This window comes from Lampris incognitus, chromosome 14 (assembly GCF_029633865.1).
Source record: "Lampris incognitus isolate fLamInc1 chromosome 14, fLamInc1.hap2, whole genome shotgun sequence".
Classification (NCBI taxonomy): domain Eukaryota; kingdom Metazoa; phylum Chordata; class Actinopteri; order Lampriformes; family Lampridae; genus Lampris; species Lampris incognitus.
In genome coordinates, this window is record NC_079224.1 from 42,941,120 (window position 1) to 42,965,520 (window position 24,401).

General features: G+C 50.0%; 1 protein-coding gene across 1 annotated transcript; it reads left to right on the forward strand.

Moving 5' to 3' along the window:
• Window positions 1-545: 545 nt before the first annotated feature.
• On the forward strand, window positions 546-13,658 carry LOC130123876 (mitochondrial import inner membrane translocase subunit TIM44-like). The gene is made up of 13 exons (XM_056293199.1): window positions 546-575; window positions 1,040-1,141; window positions 2,519-2,683; window positions 2,809-2,889; window positions 3,490-3,639; window positions 3,900-4,033; window positions 4,222-4,307; window positions 4,617-4,709; window positions 5,638-5,762; window positions 5,910-5,960; window positions 7,555-7,644; window positions 9,044-9,154; window positions 12,302-13,658. Exons 1-13 carry the CDS (start codon window positions 546-548, stop codon window positions 12,419-12,421), a joined length of 1,338 nt encoding a protein of 445 aa, XP_056149174.1. The 3' UTR covers window positions 12,422-13,658.
• The last annotated feature ends 10,743 nt before the right edge of the window (window positions 13,659-24,401 follow it).

Here is a 24,401-nt window from a genome sequence, read left to right on the forward strand (position 1 = left end):
AGTAACTGACAGTAGAGGGAACAGCAACGGACAGTAGTGGGAACAGTAATTGACAGTAGTTGGAACAGCAACTGACAGTAGTTGGAACAGCAACTGACAGTAGTGGGAACAGCAACTGACAGTAGTTGGAACAGTAACTGACAGTGTTGTGGTCACTCACTGACCCTCAGGCTGTGGCATTCTGACACATATTGTGCTGCAAGGTGTGACCTCTGGCCCTCACCTAAAATAAGTGGCCATTGTTCCTTCTCATCCAGGAGTAGAACATTTGGACTCTGGTTTTCAAATGTCTCCCGGTATTTTTCTCTTATGCTCTGGAATTTCTCACAATTTAGCAGGAAGTGCATCTCTGTCTCCACCTGAATAAATAAAAACCGACTCTATCGTTTCATGTTCGCGCAGCACCTTCTGCGCCAACTCCCCCCCTTCCCCCCCCCGCGGCTCACCCGGAGGGACACGCCCACCACGTCTCCTCCTATTGGCCGAGGGCGGGGTCAAGTGACAGGCGACGGCGCACGTGTCTCCCAGCACGGCTCCAGATCAAGATGGCGGCCTCCGTGTGTCGGTGCTACGAGGTTAGACCGCATGAGTGTGCCCTTTACAGCAGCCCTGGGAGCTTTGGGCCGGCGATGGCGACGGACACAAGCGGCTCCGTCGGCTAGCTTGGCAGTGTCCGAGTCGTTGGTCGTCATTTGGAAGTTTGATTTGTTCGATACGAGAATCAACTTGTCAATCACCGAAAGGCCCTTTTTGCAAATGATAGCTGTCATTCATATATGATCAAGTCCTCGATTAGATAACTACGCCGTCGCCGGTTAGACGAGCGGAAGAGTCGTGGGGGGGGGGGGCAGGAAGATTGTGTTTTAGTGGCCACTTTTACATTTTGCTGCCCTGTTCTAGACCGTCGTTGTCGGTGCTTCTAGACCGTCGTCGTCGGCGCTTCTAGACCGTCGTCGTCGGCGCTTCTAGACCGCCGTCGTCGGCGCTTCTAGACCGTCGTTGTCGGTGGTGACCGGTTGTGTTTTTGTCTGTCTTGCAGCTCATCGGCAGACGTGTTGTGGTCCTTTCCTCCCGGCCCCTCGTCTCGTCCAGGAGAGGAAACGTCTGTAGGACACCGGGGACCCAGGCTGCACCTGTCCAGGTACGGGATCCCACTGCTCATCCTCCATGTACATGCAGATGGTGAGCCGTTGTGTGTGTGTGTGTGTGTGTTAATAGGGTTTGTGGAGTTGATGGGAGCTTATCTGTATGTACCAGGGGTTTTCAGCCACATACCACCAGCACTGCCGGGTTTCTGTTCTGTTAAGTGGGCGATTACATTCACCTTCTGGTCCAGTTATTCAAGCCCCCAGTAAGGTAGGGTTCAGACAAGGCAAGGTTTAGTATTGGGGGTACCAGACTGAGGACCACTTGTCTATAGGCGCCAATAAAGAATCTGCTCAGTATCAGTCAGCCACAATATGAGTCTTATTTGACTGATATTGTTGGCAGGTTATATGCCATACCATGCAGAGACTGTTAGTTGTTACCCAGCTTGCAAATAATGATTCACTGATTCCTCTTTTTATGCATTTGATGTGGTGTAACGCCTTTTTTCTGTCATGTGTCATGAGATGGAGGTATGCCAAACATGTCTGTGAATGTTCTCATTCATCCAGGTCATGGTTATCCAGAGGAATTGAATCGAGTGCAACTGGACTCGGTATACCGAGTCCAGTTGCACTCGATTCAATTCCTTTGGAGAAGAGCTATGCCAAAGGTTCAAAGTACGGGCGTTCCTTCAAGCCCCCTTGATGAAGCAGTTTATCATGCAGGGTGGCTCTGAAATTGAATTGAGACATATTTTAACGTTCGAGTTTTTGCTTATTGTGTTGGAAACCATTTCTCATGGTAACGAGAGCTCCCACCCGCCCCGCCCCCCCAAATGACCCGGTGTCATTCGCAGACTGGCTGTGCCCAACAAAATCCTCCACTCACAGTTTTTGTTCTCTTCCTATTGTCCTGCAGATAGTGCTGGGTGATTAAAAGATATTACGGTAATCATAGGGAATGTAACAATATCAATATATAATATGTGTCACGATATCTGCTTGCATTTGCATATTGCATGCATTGATTGCTCATGCTGGACTGTAAATACTGTAATTTTATAAATTTTTTTTGGTAATGTAAAGTATACTATCAAATCAAAAATAGTTTTCAAATAAAACTTCCTGAAATATTTCATGATTTTGTGAGAAAATGTAGGTGATTCTCACTAGCGTTCATTTAGATTACAAATTTCTGTATCACGATAATGACGATATCTAAATTTTACTCTGATACAATACCAGTGAAAAACTATAAGTGACAGTGTTGAATTATGGCCCAGCCCTACCTGCAGACACTACCATTTGTCAGTCAAGCGGTTGATGGCATCCTTACTGAATGAGGAGGCCCTCCAAAGAGGAGCTCTCACGAGGGCTTCTGCTGGGAGTTTGTGGGTGAGCATGCTCTGTGTTATTTTGTCCTTCTTTAGGTACGATATGCATCCGGTCGTAAGGGTTTCCTGGGGGAGTTTGTCGAGAACCTGCGGCAGGAGTTCAGTAAGAACCAGGAGATGAAGGAGAACATTAAGAAGTTCCGGGAGGAAGCAAAGAGGCTGGAGGAGTCTGATGCCCTCCAACAGGCCCGCAGGAAATATGTAAGAAACCTGTTGGTGATGCTGTTCGACGCATGTTTGAATTTTCAGACGAGACAGAAATTATGCTGCATATATTTCATGTAGAAACGCAATAAACATTTTCCCCCTCTTTATTATCCAAACAGAAATCCATTGAGTCAGAGACGGCGAAGACCTCTGAAATTCTGAAGAAGACTTTAGGTTCTCTATCTGAGACGGTGAAGGAGGTAAGCAATGAGCACCTCCTCATTTATTAACCTACATCACAGTAAAGTAATAGCAGAGCAATTACTCAATGTCAGGAAATGTCTGTGTTGGTCAGGACAGCACAAATTGAAAAAGTACTTCCCTGTCATTTGAAACCATTAGCTTTGTCTCTAAACATCCACTCATATTACTACAATATGTCGGCTTCATTAGTTATCAGTTTAGTGGGGTTGTCTTAATGTGGACGCCTCATAGCTCCAAATACAGCTGCTAGATGCCCACAGTGACTTCATCACTACTAGATAGACCAACATCGTGATTATATGATGATACCTGATGATGGTTTATTGGTCATCCCTAGTGCAGTATTGCATTTTTTCTATTTTGCTGTTGGTTTTATTGCTACTAGCTTTTTTTCTATGATGATTTTTGTGATGCTTGCATCGTCAGATTTTTAATAATAATTCTTAAAATGTTAAAACATCTGATGGGCAGTGGGGAAAATAAAGTGAGGTCTCTCAGTGTTCTTAAAAAAGTGGTTTCTTCTCTCTTTTAAAAACACTCACACAGATTTATTTATCCAACGCCGATTTTAAAATTGTATGTGTGTGTATTTTCAGGGTCTAGAGGAGGTGAGCCGCTCTGACCTTGGTAAAAAAATCAAAGAGGGAGTGGAGGAAGCCACTAGGACCGCCAAGAGCTCGGCCGAGTCCGTTTCCAAAGAAGGAGAGAAGCTGGGCAAAACTGGAGCCTTCAAGGTCATCTCACAGGTGAGAGGTAAAAGGTCACGGTTCAACTCCGTTCTACCACTCTTCTCTAAGGCAGATGTGTCGGGAAAGAGACGCACAGTAGTCAACGATGCTTCGATGCTGTAATTCCACTTGGGAAATGAAAGCTTCTCCGAGGCTTCCTGTTCCTGAGAGATCTGGCGCTTTGGCTTTGAGATTTAAAAAAAATGAAATAACTTATGAGTAAAAACTTCTTTTCCCATCTTCTCACTCACACACTCTTCTCTCTGTTGTCGCTATAGAGTATGGAAACCATGAAGAAGGAGATTGACACTGGAGACGCTGGACCTTACCGGGCGCCGTCTCACCTGAGGAAGAGAAGCGAATTCTCCTCCAAAGGGGCCGAGAATGACTCGCGGGTGTTTGAGGCGAACGAGTGAGTAGCCGTTAGCCTTCAGATTTATACCTAATATTCCTCCTGCTACTGTAAAGTCAGCATTGTGTGTGCTACCAAAATAACATCCTAATGCCGGTCATTTCACCTCAAAAAGGTTTTTTATGATCTCAGCTGCTACACGCCTATCTTGATGGTGTAAATGACTTGCCTTTATTTGCGTGATGCAGAGAGGCAATGGGCGTCGTGCTCCATAAGGATTCCAAGTGGTACCAGCAATGGAAGGACTTCAAAGACAACAACATGGTTTTTAACAGTAAGGGAATCTTCCTGATTCTGCAGGGTTGATGTTGTTCAATGGATTACCCAGGGTTGTGTGTAGGTCATTTTTAAGGCAGCAGGTGGCACTAGACACGCAGGAATAGATGCGGAGAAGAGTTTTTAAGGCTTCATGTTTTTTTTTTTATTGTTTTGAGTCGAGTCCCTCTAACCCTCTTTATTCCTAGTTTAAGGCCTCAAAAAAGTTTGTTTAAGAACTTGGATGTTATTGACCACCCGGCTCTCTTGTATGTGTGATGCATAATCGACTCCCGCCTCAATTCGTTCCATTTTATATTTTTCCCAGGGTTCTTTGAGATGAAGATGAAGTACGATGAAAGTGACAACGCCCTCATCAGAGCATCCAGAGCCGTGACTGACAAGGTCACTGACCTCATAGGTAACTTTCTGGCTTTCATAGCTTGTGCCTTCGGGGACTGGTTTGTGCTCCTCGGGGGAGTGCGGGGCTGTTGCTCTGCAGGCCCCCCTGTGGGCTCGGTGTTCCTCTGGGGTTGCATTGCATTGGGCTCCGCGGATGTCCGACACCAGAATTTCTCGGGATTAATCCTGTGCACTCACAGGTGGACACTTCACATACACATAGGTGGACACATCATATGCATATGCACACTGCTAGCGTCTGCCTCACACGCTCCCTGGAACACTCTCCGGATTACATCCTTCTTCATAGTCCTTTCTCCCCCAAGTGTTATCCTAAACTGATAGCATAGATAACACATGTCAGCGTCTGTTTCTGTGTCCATGTCTTATCAGATACACGTTGTCATTTTTTGTTTCAAAGTTTCCTTGTTCCGCTTGTGGTGATTGTCCCGCTCTTAGAGAAGCGATGCCGATTGGTTGCATAGCTGCTCAAACATGCTGAAGAGGGGGGTCCGGTGAAGGCCATAAATATATAACTAAAACCCGGTGCTCGTGTCATCCTATACATCATCCAAAGGACAGAGATATTATAAGCAGTTCTTGATGATTAATTAGCATTGCCTTTGCAGGTGGAGAACCTGAACTCCACTTGCAGATTAACTCTGTCTAGGACACACTGGCATGCAAATTCCCCGTGTTGTATGCCAAGCCTGCCGACAGCACAGCTTTCCAAAAAAAAAAGAAAAGTTAACTTTCTGTCCTGTTAGCAGAGACTGTTGTTCGCTCGTCCTCTTCTCTCGTGCAACATCACATAATAGTCGACTTAAAAAACACAAAAGAAGAAGTCTGATGTGTCAGTTTAGGCTGAAGCCGTTTAAAATTATGACAGTAGTGACTCTGACTCCACCGATTTTTTAAATCTTACTTGCTGGCTTTGTGTTTTGCAGGCGGTCTTTTCTCCAAGACGGAGATGTCGGAAGTGCTGACTGAGATCCTGAAGGCAGACCCCACCTTCGACAAAGACTCTTTTCTCAAACAGTGTGAGAAAGACATCATCCCCAACATCCTGGAGGTAAATACTTTTGGTTTTCGCTCTTGGCCTTTCTCTTCTTCACTGTACATTCATGTACATTTTATACACACACACAGCTCTCCGTATAAGAGTTTATTTGAACTGAGCCATCATCACCAACCACTTGATTTACTCTCTCGTCTGTAGGCCATGATCCGCGGAGAGCTGGATGTATTAAAAGACTGGTGCTATGAAGCCGTAAGTTCAAGACCACTGCCTCCATGAGTTTCGCATTTTGTTCATACAACATGACTAGGCTGTAGACTAGTTAATATTTACTTTCTAACCCTCCATCCTGGCTATATCTTTCACCACCGCTTACATCCTTGATCTCGGAGCAGTTTGGTATTTGTAGTGTGTGTATTTGTCTAACCGCAGTGGTGTTAAAAGTTGTTTGTCACGGGTAATTTTGCCGCAAGCATGCTATAAACTGTAGCTCTGTTCTGGTACAGTGTGTTAGCAAGGTCGTGTCACCTGAGCGTAGCATACCACAATGCCTCATGTGACTCGGTCAGCAGCCGGTTTCAGGCATCACCTACAGTGCGTTCACCTCCTGCCTCGTCGTACTTTGCATTTCTCTTTATCGGCAACGGCAGACAAGCAAATAACTTCATGGAGCTTTTACAACCCCTCAAAACACAGACAGAAATTATCTCATCGCCGCTCTGGTGGCCGAGCGGAATAAACCGCCGTCCTTGCAGTCCGCTCGTCACGTGGCTGGGAGGTTCGTATCCCAGACTCGCCGTAACCGGTCACGGCCAGAGCGTCCACGGGGTAAGGCCTTCATTAGGCCACCCTTACCCGAGGGATAGTGGGTGTAGATCGGTGTAGTGTTCGGGGACTCGTCGTTCTCCAGCGACCCCTCTGGCCCACCCGGGCGCCTGCAGCCAAGCAACCGAAAGCGTTCCCCCTACGGCTCCTTCGCGGCCTGAGGGTAATGCAGTCCATGTGAGGCTTCAGCTCGGGAAATAGCGAGAGCAGCCGACACGAGTTTGAAGGAAGCTGGTGTTACGACTATCTCCTTCCTGTGGAAACGTGATTATTCGACAAGAGTTCCGGCCATATGCGGTTGGGTTAATCGGGTAGGATAAGGGGAAAAACTAGAAATAAATTTAGAAAAAGAAAAAAGAAATTATCTCATTGCGGGGGTGTACGGGTAGCGTAGCGGTCTATTCCGTTGCCTACCAACACGGGGATCGCCGGATCGAATCCCCATGTTACCTCCGGCTTGGTCGGGCGTCCCTACAGGCACAATTGGCCTTGTCTGCAGGTAGGGAGCTGGATGAGGGTATGGGTCCTGGTCGCTGCACTAGCGCCTCCTCTGGTCGGTCAGGGCGCCTGTTCAGGGGGGAGGGGGAACTGGGGAGAATAGCGTGATCCTTCCACAAGCTACGTCCCCCTGGCGAAACCCCTCGCCGCCAGGTGAAAAGAAGCGGCTGGCGACTCCACATGTATCGGAGGAGGCACGTGGTAGTCTGCAGCCCTCCCCGGACTGGTAGAGGGGGTGGAGCAGAGACCGGGACGGCTCGGAAGAGTGGAGTAATTGGCCGGATACAATGGTGGAGAAAAGGGGGGGGGGTAAAAAGAAGAAAATAAATGATCTCATCGCATCCACTTTGGTCGATGTGTCGGAAGGCAGCATCACTAACCACATTTCAGGAGAGGGGGAGTTTGTGGCTGATAGCACTCATACGCTTGCTAAAATCCATAAATGGCACACTGTAATGAAGGATTTTTTTTTTTTATTGTTATTGTTTTAATGTTATTGTTCATGTCATCTCCCTGTCTTCAGACCTACAGTCAGCTGGCCCACCCCATCCAGCAGGCCAGAGCACTGGGCCTTCTGTTCCAGTCTAAAATCCTCGACATCGACAACATAGACGTAAGTGCTGTCGTGTTCACACACCTCTCCATCTGTCTCCCCTTCTCCTGCCTCCTTTTTAATCTCCAGAAACCTCTGGTTCTAAATCCGGTCCTCAGGAACCCCCCCACCCCCCCCCCCCCTGAGTCCTCCTGGTTTTCTGTTTTGCAAGGTAGCAGCCTCGGAACCCAGGTTAGTTCTGGGGACAGCGGCCAATATTTCGGAGCTTCTGGTGTAGCTGCTGGCTTCCGTTTCCTAAGCAGGTCCCGTAGAAATCACCGCCTACTCAAACGTGATTGGTCAGTACTACCCGGACCAAAACAAGCGGAAACCAGAACGCTTCCGATAACCAAAATCTTGTCTCATGCCTACAGATTATATGTACGTGTGTGTGTGTATATTATATATATTTATATGCACGCATAAATATATAAATAAAATACAGAATCTGTTAATAGAGATCAGCCAGGTTGTTAATTACATGCACCTGTTGTGTCAGGTATTCCCGATCTCACACAACAGATGAATGAAATTAACGAGTTGGTAGAACAGAAAACCATTACTGGGATCCTAGGGGATCTCGTAGAGGACCCGATTGAGAACCGCACCTTAAAGTTGGACCGAATTCGGTAATCAGAATGAGCATTTCATGTGTGAAATCCTTGAACACTGCATAATAAAAACAAAACATTACGAAACACTTTTTATCTGTAAATAACTGACGTTGTGGGGGCTTTTTAGTCATAACTATTCGCTACCATCTGAAGCACTGTGAGGGAGTGGTCTAGTCCTCATTAATATTCATGAGCTGACCTTTGAGTGACAAATAAAAGCAAAGGCCGGTGGTAAGGGTGGGCGGGGTTTCATGTTTCGATGATCTGATCTGATTGGTTGTATGTAAATGAGTGTCTGACCTCATGAACGTCAGAAAAAAGATCGGCTGAGAGGAGTCGAACTCAATCCAGTATCAGGTGCCGATACTGGATCGAACCCAAAAATACATGATCGTTAATATATTAATGTTTCACATTATTTACCGGGGCGGAGGTAGAGCGGGTTGTCTAGTAATCGTAAGGTTGCTGGTTCCATCCCCGGCTCCTGCAGAGGCTGCCTTGCACGGCAGCCTCCACCTTCGGTGGATGAAAGTGTGTGTGAATGGGTGAATGTGAGACATACACTGTAAAGCACTTTGAGTGGTCGGTAGACTAGAAAATCGCTGTATATAAAAATACATCCATCCATCCATCCACCCAACCGCTTTCACTCCGACTTAAACCTGCTCCATTTGCTCTTTCCCTATTGACTTCCACTGTGGCCATCTATTTTCATCTACTGTATTCATCCCCTCATTCATTCTCTCTCTCTCTCTCTCTCTCTCTCTCTCTCTCTCTCTCTCTCTCTCTCTCTCTCTCTCTCTCAGCTGGCGATGGGTAAGATCATGGAACAAGGCCCGGTTCTGATCATCACCTTCCAGGCTCAGGTCGTCATGGTGATCCGCAGCCCCAAAGGAGAGCTGGTGGAGGGAGATCCGGTCAGTTGCGTCATAATGACTGTTATTCCTAATGTGATTCAGTTGTCTGCAGGGTCGAGTCGGGGTCACAGACGTTAAATGACTTGTGTGGCTGAGGCTTGACCGGCACTCGGAGAACATTAAACCCCGTCCATGTGTTGCCGCTTTCCATTTCTGTTCTTGCAGAATGAATGTTGGAATAAGAGCTGACCCGAGTATCCATTACTGAGACTTTATAAAGTATGAACTTCTATCCTATCTCAGTCTAGGAGGCCGTGACGTAATATTTCCTAACTGCGTGCAGGACGAAGTCGTACTTCTTCAGCAGATAGGAACTGATCCATGTTTCTAGTTCAGGAATATTCGAAGAATCCCAATTTACCATAGCACAGAATTTAAAACATGTTTCTATTAGGGACGGCATGGCTCAGGCGGCAGAGCGGGTCGTCTAGTGCTCAGAAGTTTCCTGTTCTGATGCCCGGCTCCTCCAGACAGCGTGTTTACGTGTCCTTGAGCAAGACACTGAGGCGCTGTATAAATGCTACACATGCTTCCTCCCATACATGTGGAGTCTCCAGCTGCTTCTTTTCACCTGACAGTGAGGAGTTTCGCCAGGGGGATGTAGCGCGTGGGAGGATCACGCTACCCCCCCCCCGAACAGGTGCCCCGACCAACCAGAGGAGGCGCTAGTGCAGACACATACCCACATCCGGCTTCCCACCCGCAGACACGGCCAACTGTGTCTGTAGGGACGCCCGACCAAGCCGGAGGTAACGCGGGGATTCAAACCGCTGATCCCCGTGTTGGTAGGCAACGGAATAGACCGCCACGCCGCCCGGACGCCTCAATTTAGGATTTGTTTAAGGTCCGATAAGATTGGCGGTCTGAGATAAGATGGGACACAGACGTGGTTTATGATTCGCCTCTCTTCATAGCAAAATAAGATTTTTCCTACCGGACACGTAGGATGAAGAGAGGAAACGAAGACGGGAGGAACGCTCAGGGTTTGTTTCTGAATTGAGACCGCTGGCGACCACCTCCGTGTATTCGCTCCACCCGTGCTGATTGTAATCGCCATGACTCTGGTGTCAGGGGAGACTAGTTGGTGAAATCGGCTGGTTTACTACATGGATGGATCAAACACACAAGACTTTTACGTTCTGGATTAGTAATTTTGCACCCCTCGCTGATGTCGACTCTTCGTATCGTGCAGCGGGGGCGTTCTACAGGGACGATCGGGGGTCGGCCGTTTCTCCAGGGCGTGAAGGGAACCGGGTACAGTGCAGACACGTGCTCCAGCGAACTGAAGTCTTAACAGTCCTTACAGTGATACATCAAATCCATCACACCAGCTCACGGGGCACGAACCACACAACGACTGTGTAGTCGGGGGCAACAAACAAAGTATTCTAGATCAAAACTGAATAAATCCCTGGTATGATGGTATGATGGCGTACATTTTAAAGTGCAGTCTCCTTTGTAGCTCACCTCTTTGCTACCAGGTCCTGCCTGCTCACTTTGCTCCTGACCTCCTCCTGCCTGCTCCCTCCTGACCTCCTCCTACCTGCTCACTGTCTTCCTGACCTCTTCCTGCCTGCTCACTTTCCTCCTGACCTCCTCCCGCCTGACCTCCTCCTACATGCTCACTGTCCTCCTGACCTCCTGCCTGCTCACTGTCAGCCTGACCTCCTCCTGCCTGCTCCCTCCTGACCTCCTCGTACCTGCTCACTGTCCTCCTGACCTCTTCCTGCCTGCTCACTTTCCTCCTGACCTCCTCCTGCCTGACCTCCTCCTACCTGCTCACTGTCCTCCTGACCTCCTGCCTGCTCACTGTCAGCCTGACCTCCTCCTGCCTGCTCCCTCCTGACCTCCTCGTACCTGCTCACTGTCTTCCTGCCCTCTTCCTGCCTGCTCACTTTCCTCCTGACCTCCTCCTACCTGCTCACTGTCCTCCTGACCTCCTGCCTGCTCAGTCAGCCTGACCTCCTCCTGCTTCCTTAATACAACAGCACATAAATGTAAAGCTCACCATCACCCATACTATCCTGCTCAGTATTAAGCCTGCATGACAACCACAGGCTGCTTTATCATCTCTTAAGTCCTGATTCTTACAAGTTTCAATTTACTTCTTTTTTTTAGCACCATAAAAGTGCTGGATATCTCCGATCTTCTTACTCAAGTTGACTCTGAATGAAATCTAATCGGGGTTCAATAAAGTAGTCCTACATTAGAACTATTTCATTGTTGCCCGGCACGGTGGCGCAGTGGTCAGCGCGGTCACCTCACGGCAAGAAGGCCCTGGGTTCGAGCCCCGGGGTCATGCAACCTTGGGGGTGGTCCTCTGTGTGGAGTTTGCATGTTCTCCCCGTGTCTGCGTGGGTTTCCTCCGGGGGCTCCGGTTTCCTCCCACAGTCCAAAGACATGTAGGTCAGGTGGATCAGCCGTACTACATTGTCCCTAGGTGTGAATGTGTGGGTGTGGGCCCTGTGATGACCTGGCAGCCTGTCCAGGGTGTTTCCCCGCCTGCTGCCCAGTGACTGCTGGGATATCCTGCTCTCAGGGTCACAGGGATGCTGGAGCCTAAGTGGTTTGGGTAATGGACGGATGGATGGATGGACAGTTGTTACCCTCAGCACACAACAGATTTCAATTTTGTTTAATTACCCAGCCAGGTAAGACTCCTGCATTCCTGAGTGAAAGCAATGGGGGGGGGGGCTTTTATTAAAGTTCAAAAGGGCAAAAGACTAACTAACCCACCACAGCCGCACAAAAGACTATTAAAATAAAATAATAAACTATACTGGTGTCAAAGCGTATCAACAGCTCATCCTCCACGGTCTCACTGCTCACGACTGAGCACCAGTGTTAGCTACCATTACATAACCTCACATTACGGGTGTTGGAAATCGTATCGCAAGATTCTTCCGGGCATGAATATGGGAAATATATTTTAATATTCACGATTACAGGTGAGAAGGATGTGTAATGTTTCCCCCCGGCCTGTTGTATTGAACTCTTTTTGGGGTGATCCAAGTCTTGATTAGGAGGTCATAGACCCCCCCCCCCTGTAATTTGAACCATGATATCATGTTATTCCACATAGAATCGCTGATTCTGACCCTCTGCCTCCTCCTCCCCCCCCCCCCCCCCGCCCTCACCGCCCTGCAGGAGAAGGTGATGAGGATGATGTACGTGTGGGCGTTGTGTCGTGACCAAGAGGAGCTGAACCCAAACGCAGCCTGGAGACTCCTGGACATCTCCGCCTCCAGCACTGAGCAAGTCCTCTAGGAGGAAGAGGAGGGAGGAAGGACACGAGAAGCTGGATCTGGACTATAAACACACACACACACACACACACACACACATACATACACAGCTGAGACACTACTGCACACATACAGACACACCAAGAAGATGAGGCATTTTGGGAGAGTATGTGTGAAATGCACACACACACACACTTACACCAACATGTTTGTGTCAGACCCGGGACTCGCGGTGTGATGTACACACTCCCATCACACACAAAAACAACAACTACACAGCTAAACCACACGCCGTTGTGTGTGTGTGTGTGTGTGTGTGGGGGGGGGGGGTTCTGTCCGGGTTCTGTCCGGGGTTGGAGCTGATCCAAGCATGGTTCCTTTTCCGAACTCTACATTTCCCACAACCTGACAACAAAAGAAGTGCATGGATGACCCCCCACCCCGAGTCTCTCATTCATCCGCTGGTCCCACCCACCCAGTACTCTTGACCACCCGGTGGCGTAGGTAGTCGATTTATTTAAACTCGTAGGACGTAGGATGTAATAACCCTCCCGAGTGTTTCAGACCCCTCGGGTCACGTTCCTTCCACAGGAAGTGACCCGTTGTTGCTGAATCCTAACGTAAGACTCTGTATCTGTACGTAAATATGCTTTCCGTGGAGCGCTGCTTCAAGAGACAAGAGCTGGATCTCGATCTGATGTCGTCACGGCGATTTTATCACACACACACGTCGCCCCTTATTTATGTCCCGAGCTGTGTCGGCGTCCCCACTCGGTGGTTCGGTTTACAGGAGCGGTGCGCAGGCGCGAGCCGAGGTGGTTCGGTTTACAGGAGCGGTGCGCAGGCGCGAGCCGAAGAGCAGCGCTGGCCGGCTCCATCCTTGCGTTGTTGGTAGTATGTGGAGTCGTCGGCGTTGTGCGGTCTGACCCCGTGGGTCTCCGCTCGCGTCGGTGGACGCTGAGCCACGTGTTCGAATCGCACCTCGTTTTGCTCAGCGATTTTTTTTTAGAAAGTTACGGAACAGGAAGTCGGCGCTGTCGGATTGAAGCTGGTCTTTCGGCGGGAGCGTCTTGAACTGCGAACGTCTCCGCGTGACCCAAACCCCGAAACGCCCAGGATTTGAGCGTTTACTTAAGATGCCCGGTCCGTGACGGGTTGACGTGGACTACTCGCACCTGAAAACGGGCAAATCAGGGGGCTCCTTGGTTCAGCTAGGAGGGGTTTAAGGGGCTGATTTCAAAAAGAGGGGCGACGCACTGGTTAGCACGGTCGCCTCACAGCACGAAGGTCCTGGGTTCGAGCCCCGGGGTCGTCCCGGGTCGTCCTCTGTGTGGAGTTTGCATGTTCTCCCGGTGTCTCCCGGCTTCGGTTTCCTCCCACAGTCCAAAGACGTGGGTCAGGTGACTCGGCCGTACTAAATTGTCCGTAGGTGTGAATGTGTGGGCCCTGTGATGGCCTGGCGGCCTGTCCGGGGCGTCTCCCCGCCTGCCGCCCAATGACTGCTGGGATAGGCTCCAGCATCCCCGCGACCCTCTCTAGGATGGGCGGTTTGGATAATGGATGGATTTCAAAAGAGGAGGCCTAATGAAATCCACCACCTGGAAGCTTGTCTCTTGCCATTCATGTTAAACGCGAGGTGGTGGACCACCAGTATTTGCTGATGGGCATGCTCGCGATGTCTCGGTTGTGGTCCTCGGTTTAAAGACCTTGTCTGACATTCCAGTATCGTCTTTACGGGCGGGATGCAGCAACCGGCGAAGGCCCCATTCTGCAGAGGACCGTCATGGTGTCGGAAGATCGGCGCCGTTATCACAATATCCCTGAAGGTGGCCCTAGAAACCATGTGTGACTTGCAAAACACTAAGCCGGTGGTGGGCTTATTTGTAACGGGGCGTATGAAGCAGAACACGCGGGTCTTCTTTTGAGACTCCCGTCAGGAACCGGCACAGACTCAAGAAAATCCACCAAGTCCGGCGCTGTCGGGAGCGTGCTGGATGTTTCTAACTGGAAACGGAGCCGTCGGTGGTTTTGGTCCACTGACTCTGAAACTGATGAAAATGATCCTCCGAGAGGCTTTTTGGGGAACCCAGGCGGTAAAAGACCAGCTTCAAGAGGACCTGACGTCGCCATACTTTAGCAGAACGCGACCACGGCGTGTCGGTGTTCCGTTTGTCCGCACTTAAGAGGGTTGGACTAAAAACGTCTTTCCGACCCTATGTCCATCCTTTGTCAGTCGACCAAAGACGGATGTCTAATAGTAGGATTTTTTTTTAAATTATTTCTGGCAAATTAATGTCCATTTGTGGAGAATAAAGCCTGCGGTGTCATGATGTGCTGCGTGTGCCGTTTTCTTCCTGTCAGCGGCCGGTGTGACTAACAGCAAATCAGAGCCGTCGTGGCAAACACGCATGTAAAGCTCTGCATGCACCGCATGTGAGCCGAGTCGGTTCTGCAGGGTGTGAGCCGAGTCAGTTCTGCAGTGTGTGAGCCGAGTCAGTTCTGCAGTGTGTGAGCCGAGTCAGTTCTGCAGTGTGTGAGCCGAGTCAGTTCTGCAGTGTGTGAGCCGAGTCAGTTCTGCAGTGTGTGAGCCGAGTCGGTTCTGCAGGGTGTGAGCCGAGTCGGTTCTGCAGGGTGTGAGCCGAGTCGGTTCTGCAGGGTGTGAGCCGAGTCAGTTCTGCAGGGTGTGAGCCGAGTCAGTTCTGCAGGGTGTGAGCCGAGTCGGTTCTGCAGGGTGTGAGCCGAGTCGGTTCTGCAGTGTGTGAGCCGAGTCGGTTCTGCAGTGTGAGCCGAGTCAGTTCTGCAGTGTGTGTGAGCCGAGTCAGTTCTGCAGGGTGTGAGCCGAGTCAGTTCTGCAGTGTGAGCCGAGTCAGTTCTGCAGTGTGAGCCGAGTCAGTTCTGCAGGGTGTGAGCCGAGTCAGTTCTGCAGTGTGAGCCGAGTCGGTTCTGCAGTGTGAGCCGAGTCGGTTCTGCAGTGTGAGCCGAGTCAGTTCTGCAGTGTGAGCCGAGTCGGTTCTGCAGTGTGTGAGCCGAGTCAGTTCTGCAGGGTGTGAGCCGAGTCAGTTCTGCAGTGTGAGCCGAGTCGGTTCTGCAGTGTGTGAGCCGAGTCGGTTCTGCAGGGTGTGAGCCGAGTCGGTTCTGCAGGGTGTGAGCCGAGTCGGTTCTGCAGTGTGTGAGCCGAGTCGGTTCTGCAGGGTGTGAGCCGAGTCGGTTCTGCAGTGTGAGCCGAGTCGGTTCTGCAGTGTGTGAGCCGAGTCAGTTCTGCAGGGTGTGATCGGTTCTGCAGTGTGTGAGCCGAGTCGGTTCTGCAGGGTGTGAGCCGAGTCGGTTCTGCAGTGTGTGAGCCGAGTCGGTTCTGCAGTGTGTGAGCCGAGTCGGTTCTGCAGGGTGTGAGCCGAGTCGGTTCTGCATTGTGTGAGCCGAGTCAGTTCTGCAGTGTGAGCCGAGTCAGTTCTGCAGTGTGAGCCGAGTCGGTTCTGCAGGGTGTGAGCCGAGTCGGTTCTGCAGTGTGTGAGCCGAGTCAGTTCTGCAGGGTGTGAGCCGAGTCGGTTCTGCAGGGTGTGAGCCGAGTCAGTTCTGCAGTGTGAGCCGAGTCGGTTCTGCGGTGTGTGAGCCGAGTCAGTTCTGCAGGGTGTGAGCCGAGTCAGTTCTGCAGTGTGTGAGCCGAGTCAGTTCTGCAGTGTGTGAGCCGAGTCAGTTCTGCAGAGCCGTCATGGCAAACACACATGTAAAGCTCTGCATGCACCGCATGTGCACACACACGTATGTGAGCCGAGTCAGTTCTGCAGTGTGTGAGCCGAGTCAGTTCTGCAGTGTGTGAGCCGAGTCAGTTCTGCAGTGTGTGAGCCGAGTCAGTTCTGCAGTGTGAGCCGAGTCAGTTCTGCAGGGTGTGAGCCGAGTCAGTTCTGCAGTGTGTGAGCCGAGTCGGTTCTGCAGGGTGTGAGCCGAGTCGGTTCTGCAGGGTGTGAGCCGAGTCGGTTCTAAAGTGTGTGAGCCGAGTCGGTTCTGCAGTGTGAGCCGAGTCGGTTCTGCAGGGTGTGAGTCGAGTCGGTTCTGCAGGGTGTGAGCCGAGTCGGTTCTGCAGTGTGTGAGCCGAATCAGTTCTGCGGTGTGTGAGCCGAGTCAGTTCTGCAGGGTGTGAGCCGAGTCGGTTCTGCAGTGTGTGAGCCGAGTCAGTTCTGCAGGGTGTGAGCCGAGTCGGTTCTGCAGTGTGTGAGCCGAGTCGGTTCTGCAGTGTGTGAGCCGAGTCGGTTCTGCGGTGTATGAGCCGAGTCGGTTCTGCGGTGTATGAGCCGAGTCGGTTCTGCAGGGTGTGAGCCGAGTCGGTTCTGCAGGGTGTGAGCCGAGTCGGTTCCGCAGTGTGTTAGCCGAGTCGGTTCTGCAGTGTGTGAGCCGAGTCAGTTCTAAAGTGTGTACCGATCCTCGGTTTCTCATCTGAAAGCTGACACGACGGGATCGATGCCCACGGAGCCGGCCGTTGAGGCTGGCTGATAAAGCCGTTCACTCGGCGGTGATGTGGGCTGATGGACCAGACGTCACACAACGTGTGTCTGGAGACGCACACGCGTGAGGCCGACATACAGGCCGTCCCATCCCACGGCTGTCCCTCATGGTGAACGACTTGTTAACTACTGACTCCCGCCGTCCTCCTCACGCCAGTTCTCCTTCTGGCTGAGAGGATCATGTGGCCGAAGCATGGCTACAACCTAACACACATAACACACACTTACACCCAACACACGCATCAGCACACACCGACACACACTCACACACACACTAACACCCAACACACGCATCAACACACACAACACAAACCCATGCTAACACCCAACACACGCATCAGCACACACTAACACACACTAACACACACACACATATCAACACACAATAACACACCAACACACACCAACACATCAACACAAATCAACACACAACACACATCAATACACACCAACACACAGTAACACACATCCATACATAACAACACACATCAATACACACCAACACACAGTAACACACATCCATACATGACACACCAACACACACTAACACACAACACAAATCAACACAATACATACCAACACACACCAATACACACCAACAGACACCAACACACAGTAACACACATCCATACATAACAACACACATCAGTACATACCAGGATGCACACACATAATGCACACATCAACGTATACAACACACATGACTCAACTCGTGTCAGAGGTCTGTATCTGGATGAGGACTCGCCCCCGGCTCCCCAGGGAACAGCTGGTGTATGGTCCTTTACGCCACAACCCTGCCGGTCACGTATGGAAAGAACTGAGCTATTGTGTGCGGATGAAAGGGGGGGCTGTTCGATGCGCCAATACACTGCCGTAATGGGGCAAAAGCCTTTCAAGGTGGTGCAATGTTATATTTCACCTACGGGTAGGACTTCATTCAGCGCCGCGGTTTGATGGCAAACTGGACTGCACATAATGAGCCCTGCTTTTGTCCACACGATAAAAAAGCATCACGGTAAATGTAGGGAATCCGGAGAGGCTAGCTAGTTATATAAAAGGGTATTATTTGCACTGTTAGAATAAAGTGTCCTGCAACCCAAAACGTTGGCAGGTGAAACTCATATTAATTACTCTTATATTTACTGATCTATCTCTTAGGCTGAGCCCAGACACCCTACGGAAGAAGCTCATTTCAGCCACTCGTATATGAGAGCTTTGCCTTCCGGCTCAGCTCCCTGGAAGAGTCTTTGGGCTCAGCCTTGGAGATAGGGTGAGGAGCTCGGACGTCCGGAGGGAGCTCGGAGTAGAGCCGCTGCTCCTTCACGTCGAAAGGAGCCAGTTGAGGTGGTTCGGGCATCTGATTAGGATGCCTCCTGGACACCTTCCTTTGGAGGTTTTCCGGGCACCTCCGACTGGAAGGAGAGCCCAGGGCAGACCCAGAACTCGCTGGGGGGACTACATGTCCAATCTGGCCTGGGAAAACCTTGGGATTCCCCAGGAGGAGCTGGAAGGCGTTGCCGGGGAGAGGGACGTCTGGAGTGGTCTAATTAGCTTGCTGCCACCGCGACCCGACCCCGGAGAGACATCTTGTATGTGATGGATCCAAACATGAAGTGGTCCTTGTTTGCCTTGAAGTCCAGGGAGATGCTCAGCTTTGGCCCTGACAGCCCTTCATATTCCTACATTTACATGTGGAGGTGGTGTCGTGAACACTCCTGTCCATGCTGACTTCCAGCCAGTGCAACAGTACAATAACCTTCAAGTCCTGTGTTGAAGGATTACAGGCAACCAAAATCAGAAGGTCAAAGGTCAGTTTTGGCCTCTACATTCACTGAGAGACCGTAGAGAGGTCATCACGGAGCTGAGCGCTGCAAGAGTGAGATATAAAGAAAGAGGCTGTTCTTTACAGTCGCAATGTTTAATGCGTTCCTGTATTTTATTGTTTATTTTACCTTATTTTGATGTATTTTATTGTTTATTTTATCTTTTGCGTTTCCTTCGTCCTTGTATTTAATGTCTATGTGCAGATGTCATTTCCTCCTTAATTCGATCATTCCATCCTATTTATTGTTGGAGCATTTTGTAACAATGTTACAAATACAAATGGAGTTAAAATTATCATGATCTTTAAGAGTCAAATGCATCCTAGAATGAACACAAATCACACTGTGAATAAATGAACATCTGGCCTTGAAGCCACAATCCTGAAGATTTTCCTTTGTTTAACTTACGGGCATCTGTGGTGATACTGGGGTAACTGGTACCAGACCAGTTCAAATCCCAGGGATCCATTCAAAATGAATCAGAGTCACCTGGTTGAACTGGAGTTTTACTTATTCAGAAGTACTATCGATTGGTAAAGGTCTTAATAAACACAACAACTTCATTTCTTCTTCAGACTCAACACTGCCTGCCTTCCTCTTCCTCATTTGGCTGCTATGACAACGATGGAAAACACTATGCACCCTATCATTTATCCTGGGAAAGTCCTACCTGATAGTAACCATTCAAATGAAGTACTACAAAGATTTACATGTATGTAAATCTCCAGCATTGTGGCTTTAAAGCCAGTCTTTTCCCTCCGTGTCAAGGGAAGTGATCAGGGAGCATTTAAATACGATTACCGTATTAAAGCTTATGGTCTCAATTAGTTCACTGCTGATGTGGGGGCATGAGTTTCCGCTTCCGGTGTGGGAAGATGGAGGCGCGAATTCACGTTTGCGGCGGCCTCACCCAGTACCGTCCATGCAGTGTCTGCGTCTTAAGTTTGTGTCTTCGTTTGATGGCTGGGAGAGCTGGCGCTGGATCGGCTGGGAGAGCCTGGTCTGCTACTTCCTGTGGGCCCAGGGACCACGGCCCTGCCTGGAGCTGTGCCCGAAGAGGAAACACCGAGGGCGGCCTGACAGGACGCGGAAGCGGGGCAGGCCAAGCTAACCGCTAGCCCATGCAGACCGGCAGTTCCGATAACACCGAGGGCGGTCTGACAGGACGCGGAAGCGGGGCAGGCTAAGCTAACCGCTAGCCCATGCAGACCGGCAGTTCCGATAACACCGAGGGCGGCCTGACAGGACGCGGAAGCGGGGCAGGCTAAGCTAACCGCTAGCCCGTGCAGACCGGCGGTTCCGATAACACCGAGAGCGGTCTGACAGGACGCGGAAGCGGGGCAGGCCAAGCTAACCGCTAGCCCGTGCAGACCGGCAGTTCCGATAACACCGAAGGCGGTCTGACAGGACGCGGAAGCGGGGCAGGCTAAGCTAACCGCTAGCCCATGCAGACCGGCAGTTCCGATAATACCTAGCTAGCTAGCTCAGTAGCCATTCCTAAGCTAGCTAGCTAGTTGCAAGTTGGGAATGGCTACTGAGCTAACTTTTAGTTTGGATATTTGTGTTAGTCTGGATATACATTTGTTCTTGTGTTCTTATAGTTTTTGTATATGTGTCGTTGCCTTTGTGTTGCACCACTGTGGGCCGGGGGAGACGACAGTTCATTTCATGTACACGAGTGATCCTGATCCCCTGAGTAGTTCCTACGGCCGTGGCGGTTCTCTGCTCTCTGAGCCACGGTTTAACCTCACCCAAGTGCCGTCCTTATAACAACGACGGCACCCGTGGCGATACGGAATTACCTGGCCTGGTACCGGGGGGGGGGGGGGCTCCAATCAATTATCGGCCCGGCGAGGGCCCTGGTGGAGCGCCGCGCAGGGTGATGTGCTTATGAAACCTCCTGGGCTCCTGCTGCCATCCAACGACTGTTAATTAAGTCTACAGGGAGATCCCAGAGAGGCGCCAGGCGGGGAGTGCGCGCGCGCGCGTGCGTGCAGACCTCCCCTGTTTTGAACTCAGCATCAGTGTTGTTGGTTGTGGTTTTATTTGTGTTAATTAATTACCTCTCCCAGTAGGTAAGTGGGCTTTAGCTACATGGGCAAACAATGGGGGGGGGGGGGCTGTTATTATTTTGCTCCAGATTTCAGTCATGTAATGTGACCTTAATAGATGGGCTCTGCTATACATTAATAGTATAACAGTATAGTAGTATTAGTAAAGTATATTAGTGTTATATTAGTATTAGTATATTAGTCATATACGTAGTACATTAGCCTTTGCAGTATAGGATAAAATATGTATATTTCAGTATGATAGTTTTAGTGTATTCACGTGACTCACTGTCCAATTCTAATCCATGCTGGATAATTCAGTGTAACGAGTATCCTGTTGATCTCCTTCAAACGGGCTAATACACAGTATCAGCTTCCCTTTGGAAAAGCCAAGTGATTCAATTTCCTCTCCATGACTCCCAAAAGCAGTCTCTCTTGTTATGAGCTGTCGTGGGCTTTGACAGAACGGCCTACTTGGCTTCAGAAAACAGATGTCGGCGTGATGGACTCTCCTCTGAGACATAATGTTGTCTGACTTATCGTCCACCCATCCATCCATTATCCAAACCTCTTACCCTGCTCTCGGGGGGATGCTGGAGCCTCTCCCAGCAGGCACTGGGCGGCAGGCGGGGACACACCCTGGACAGGCTGCTAGACCATCACAGGGCCCCCCCCCCCACACACACACACACACACACACATATACCTAGGGACAATTTAGGACAGCTGATTCACCTGACCTGCAGGTCTTTGGACTGTGGGAGGAAACCCACGCAGACACGGGGAGAACATGCAAACTGCACACAGAGGACGACCTGGGGCGACCCCCAAGGTTGGACTACCCCGGGGCTCGAACCCACGACCTTCTTGCTGTGAGGCGCTAACCACTGCGCCAACGTGCCGCCCCTTATCATATATATATAGATATATATATAGATATTGATATATATATATATAGATATATATAGATATATATATATATATAGTATACACACACACACCATATATACCATGGTGTGTGTGTATATATATATAATATATATATGTATATGTGTGTATATATATATATAATAGATTATGAAACCCATAGCTGACAGTGAATTATCAATTAAGATGGTGAATTCACGAAGAGTTGGAATGAACTAATGTCAGCGAGGAACAGATAAGACAGATAGATAGTATCCATCTACCTGACGTCAACAGATAGATGACGTCATTTAGTTGGCAGTATACTCCTAACAACAATAACCAGTAAAAATCTCATGTTTGTGTGCAGAGGGGGGGGGGGATTAATTAGCTCCCAGCCACAGCAGCAGCTTGATGAAGAAGTTCAGTCGGCACCGTCGGCTGTCCGTCGGGGTCCATATGGGACCTTTTAGTGTGTCAGACCTTCATTCAGTCCTCTTACATAATGAAAGAAGCACTCGTGGCCTCCGGCGCCGGTAATACGGAATGTATACAGAGTCCATATGGGGAAGTGGAGGGAGGGAGGGAGGGAGGAAGGCGCTGTCCTTCACACACACATTATTTAAAGCCACTCGGGTTTGGTGATTTACACTCCTGCTCGTCTCTCGGTCAGTCGTCCTGCCCGGCTCTGGGTCAGTCGTCCTGCCCGTCTCTCGGGTCAGTCGTCCTGCTCGGCTCTGGGTCAGTCGTCCTGCTCGGCTCTCGGGTCAGTCGTCCTGCTCGGCTCTCGGGTCAGTCGTCCTGCTCGGCTCTGGGTCAGTCGTCCTGCTCGTCTCTCGGGTCAGTCGTCCTGCTCGGCTCTGGGTCAGTCGTCCTGCTCGTCTCTCGGGTCAGTCGTCCTGCTCGGCTCTGGGTCAGTCGTCCTGCTCGGCTCTGGGTCAGTCGTCCTGCTCGTCTCTCGGGTCAGTCGTCCTGCTCGGCTCTGGGTCAGTCGTCCTGCTCGGCTCTCGGGTCAGTCGTCCTGCTCGGCTCTGGGTCAGTCGTCCTGCTCGGCTCTGGGTCAGTCGTCCTGCTCGGCTCTGGGTCAGTCGTCCTGCCCGTCTCTCGGGTCAGTCATCCTGCTCGGCTCTCGCCTTCGTAGCGGAGCCGCCGCGCGTAATTACGCACAGCTGAGCGGAGGCGCCGCGGGTTTTTACGCGCGGCCGGTGGCCGAAGAGGCGTTTTGCCCGGAGCAGAGGACCACACATTCGACTCTTTCCACACTGGCAGTAAAGTAAGTTTTATTTTTATTTTAATGAGAGAAAAAAAAAATACGATGTCCTGCGTAAATGTCTGTGGAACGTGATGAACTTCGGCGACGAGGTGTCGGTTGGGCAGACGTTGCTAAAGATGGAAGGCGATGCAGCTCAGCTTTATAAATCCATTAACCGATGACTTATTCAGACCAATACTGCTTTTTGACAACTTGTTCCTGTAAATAAAAAAATAAAATAGTGGTTTTTATGTCATGTGACATGTAGGATGGGCGTTCAGAATATTCTAACCACCAGAGTTTGGAAAAGAGGAGAATATCTCGTAGACGCCTTTAGATAAAATGCAAAATGGATAAAAGGAGATTTTTGAAGGCAATTGTCCTTTACATTCCTCCATCGGCCATAATCCACAGGTATCTTTATATGTGGACCGTTTCATCCAGCATAGCTCCAACATAACCCGAACACCTGCCAGCTCTGGTGCGCCACCTCTCCCATGGCAGGAAGAAACCATCCTGGAACATCCTCCGTCTTTACTGCCTATGTAAAGACCACGCCTGGGGTCCATCTGTGTGTGTGTGGGGGGGGGGGGGGGGGAATCCAGTTTGGACTCGTTTTATCTTTTCAAGTCCACGTCAGGTGGAGGACAGACAGAAACACGGCTCGGGAAGCACAGCAGCTCCCTCAGCGAGGATCGATGAGCTGTGAAATTGATGTTTGTTGGTCACTCTTGGACAGCCGGTATCAGGTTATGAGATGTTTGTGTTTCATCATGGCCTCGGATACACTCGTTCAGACTTCACCTCTCCCATCAGCGTGCCATCGGGCCTGTCCCTTTACCTTTCAGTAAGGGCAAACAGACTTTGGCCCGAGTAACAAGCCGCTGATTTAATTCTCTGGACAGGTGGTGAAGTTCAAGGGTGAGATATTGGAGACCACAGCAAGAATTTGGCGATACGATTCCTATGTGTCAATCATTATTCAATATTGCAATATCTTATGATACTACCGACACTGTCATGTACTGCATATTTTGGATCCCCCCCCCCCACTAAGCATCAAATCAGAATAATCAGAGCCATAGATAGGGTGGCACCCTTGTTGTGGTTCTGTGCAGCTGCCACCTAGTGGTCAGCGATGGAAATTACATAATGACGTAATGCCACCGCTACAACTCTGCGTAATCATAAGAATCGATAAAGCCTTTTTGAAAAGCGATACCGCATTGTGAAAGATCGTATCGCGATGCTCAATTGTATCGATATCTTTTTATACTCCTGGTCAGTAACCCTTACCAAAATGCTCTGATGTTCCCTTGAGCAAGTTGTCTGGTTACAGTTGCACAGTAGTTAAAGGTACAATCCGTAATGCCATGCGTCACCACTATGTGGAGTACTGCACAACACGAGTGCTACAATCTGTAATGCCATGCGCCACCACTACGTGGAGTACTGCACAACACGAGTGCTA

Excerpts from the sequence above, each read along its gene's own strand:
- LOC130123876 (XM_056293199.1), top strand. The coding sequence starts at position 546 with ATGGCGGCCTCCGTGTGTCGGTGCTACGAG. Across the intron at positions 1,142-2,518 it reads CCCAGGCTGCACCTGTCCAG|GTACGATATGCATCCGGTCG; the intron begins GTACGGGATCCC and ends GTCCTTCTTTAG. Across the intron at positions 7,645-9,043 it reads TCGACATCGACAACATAGAC|CTGGCGATGGGTAAGATCAT; the intron begins GTAAGTGCTGTC and ends TCTCTCTCTCAG.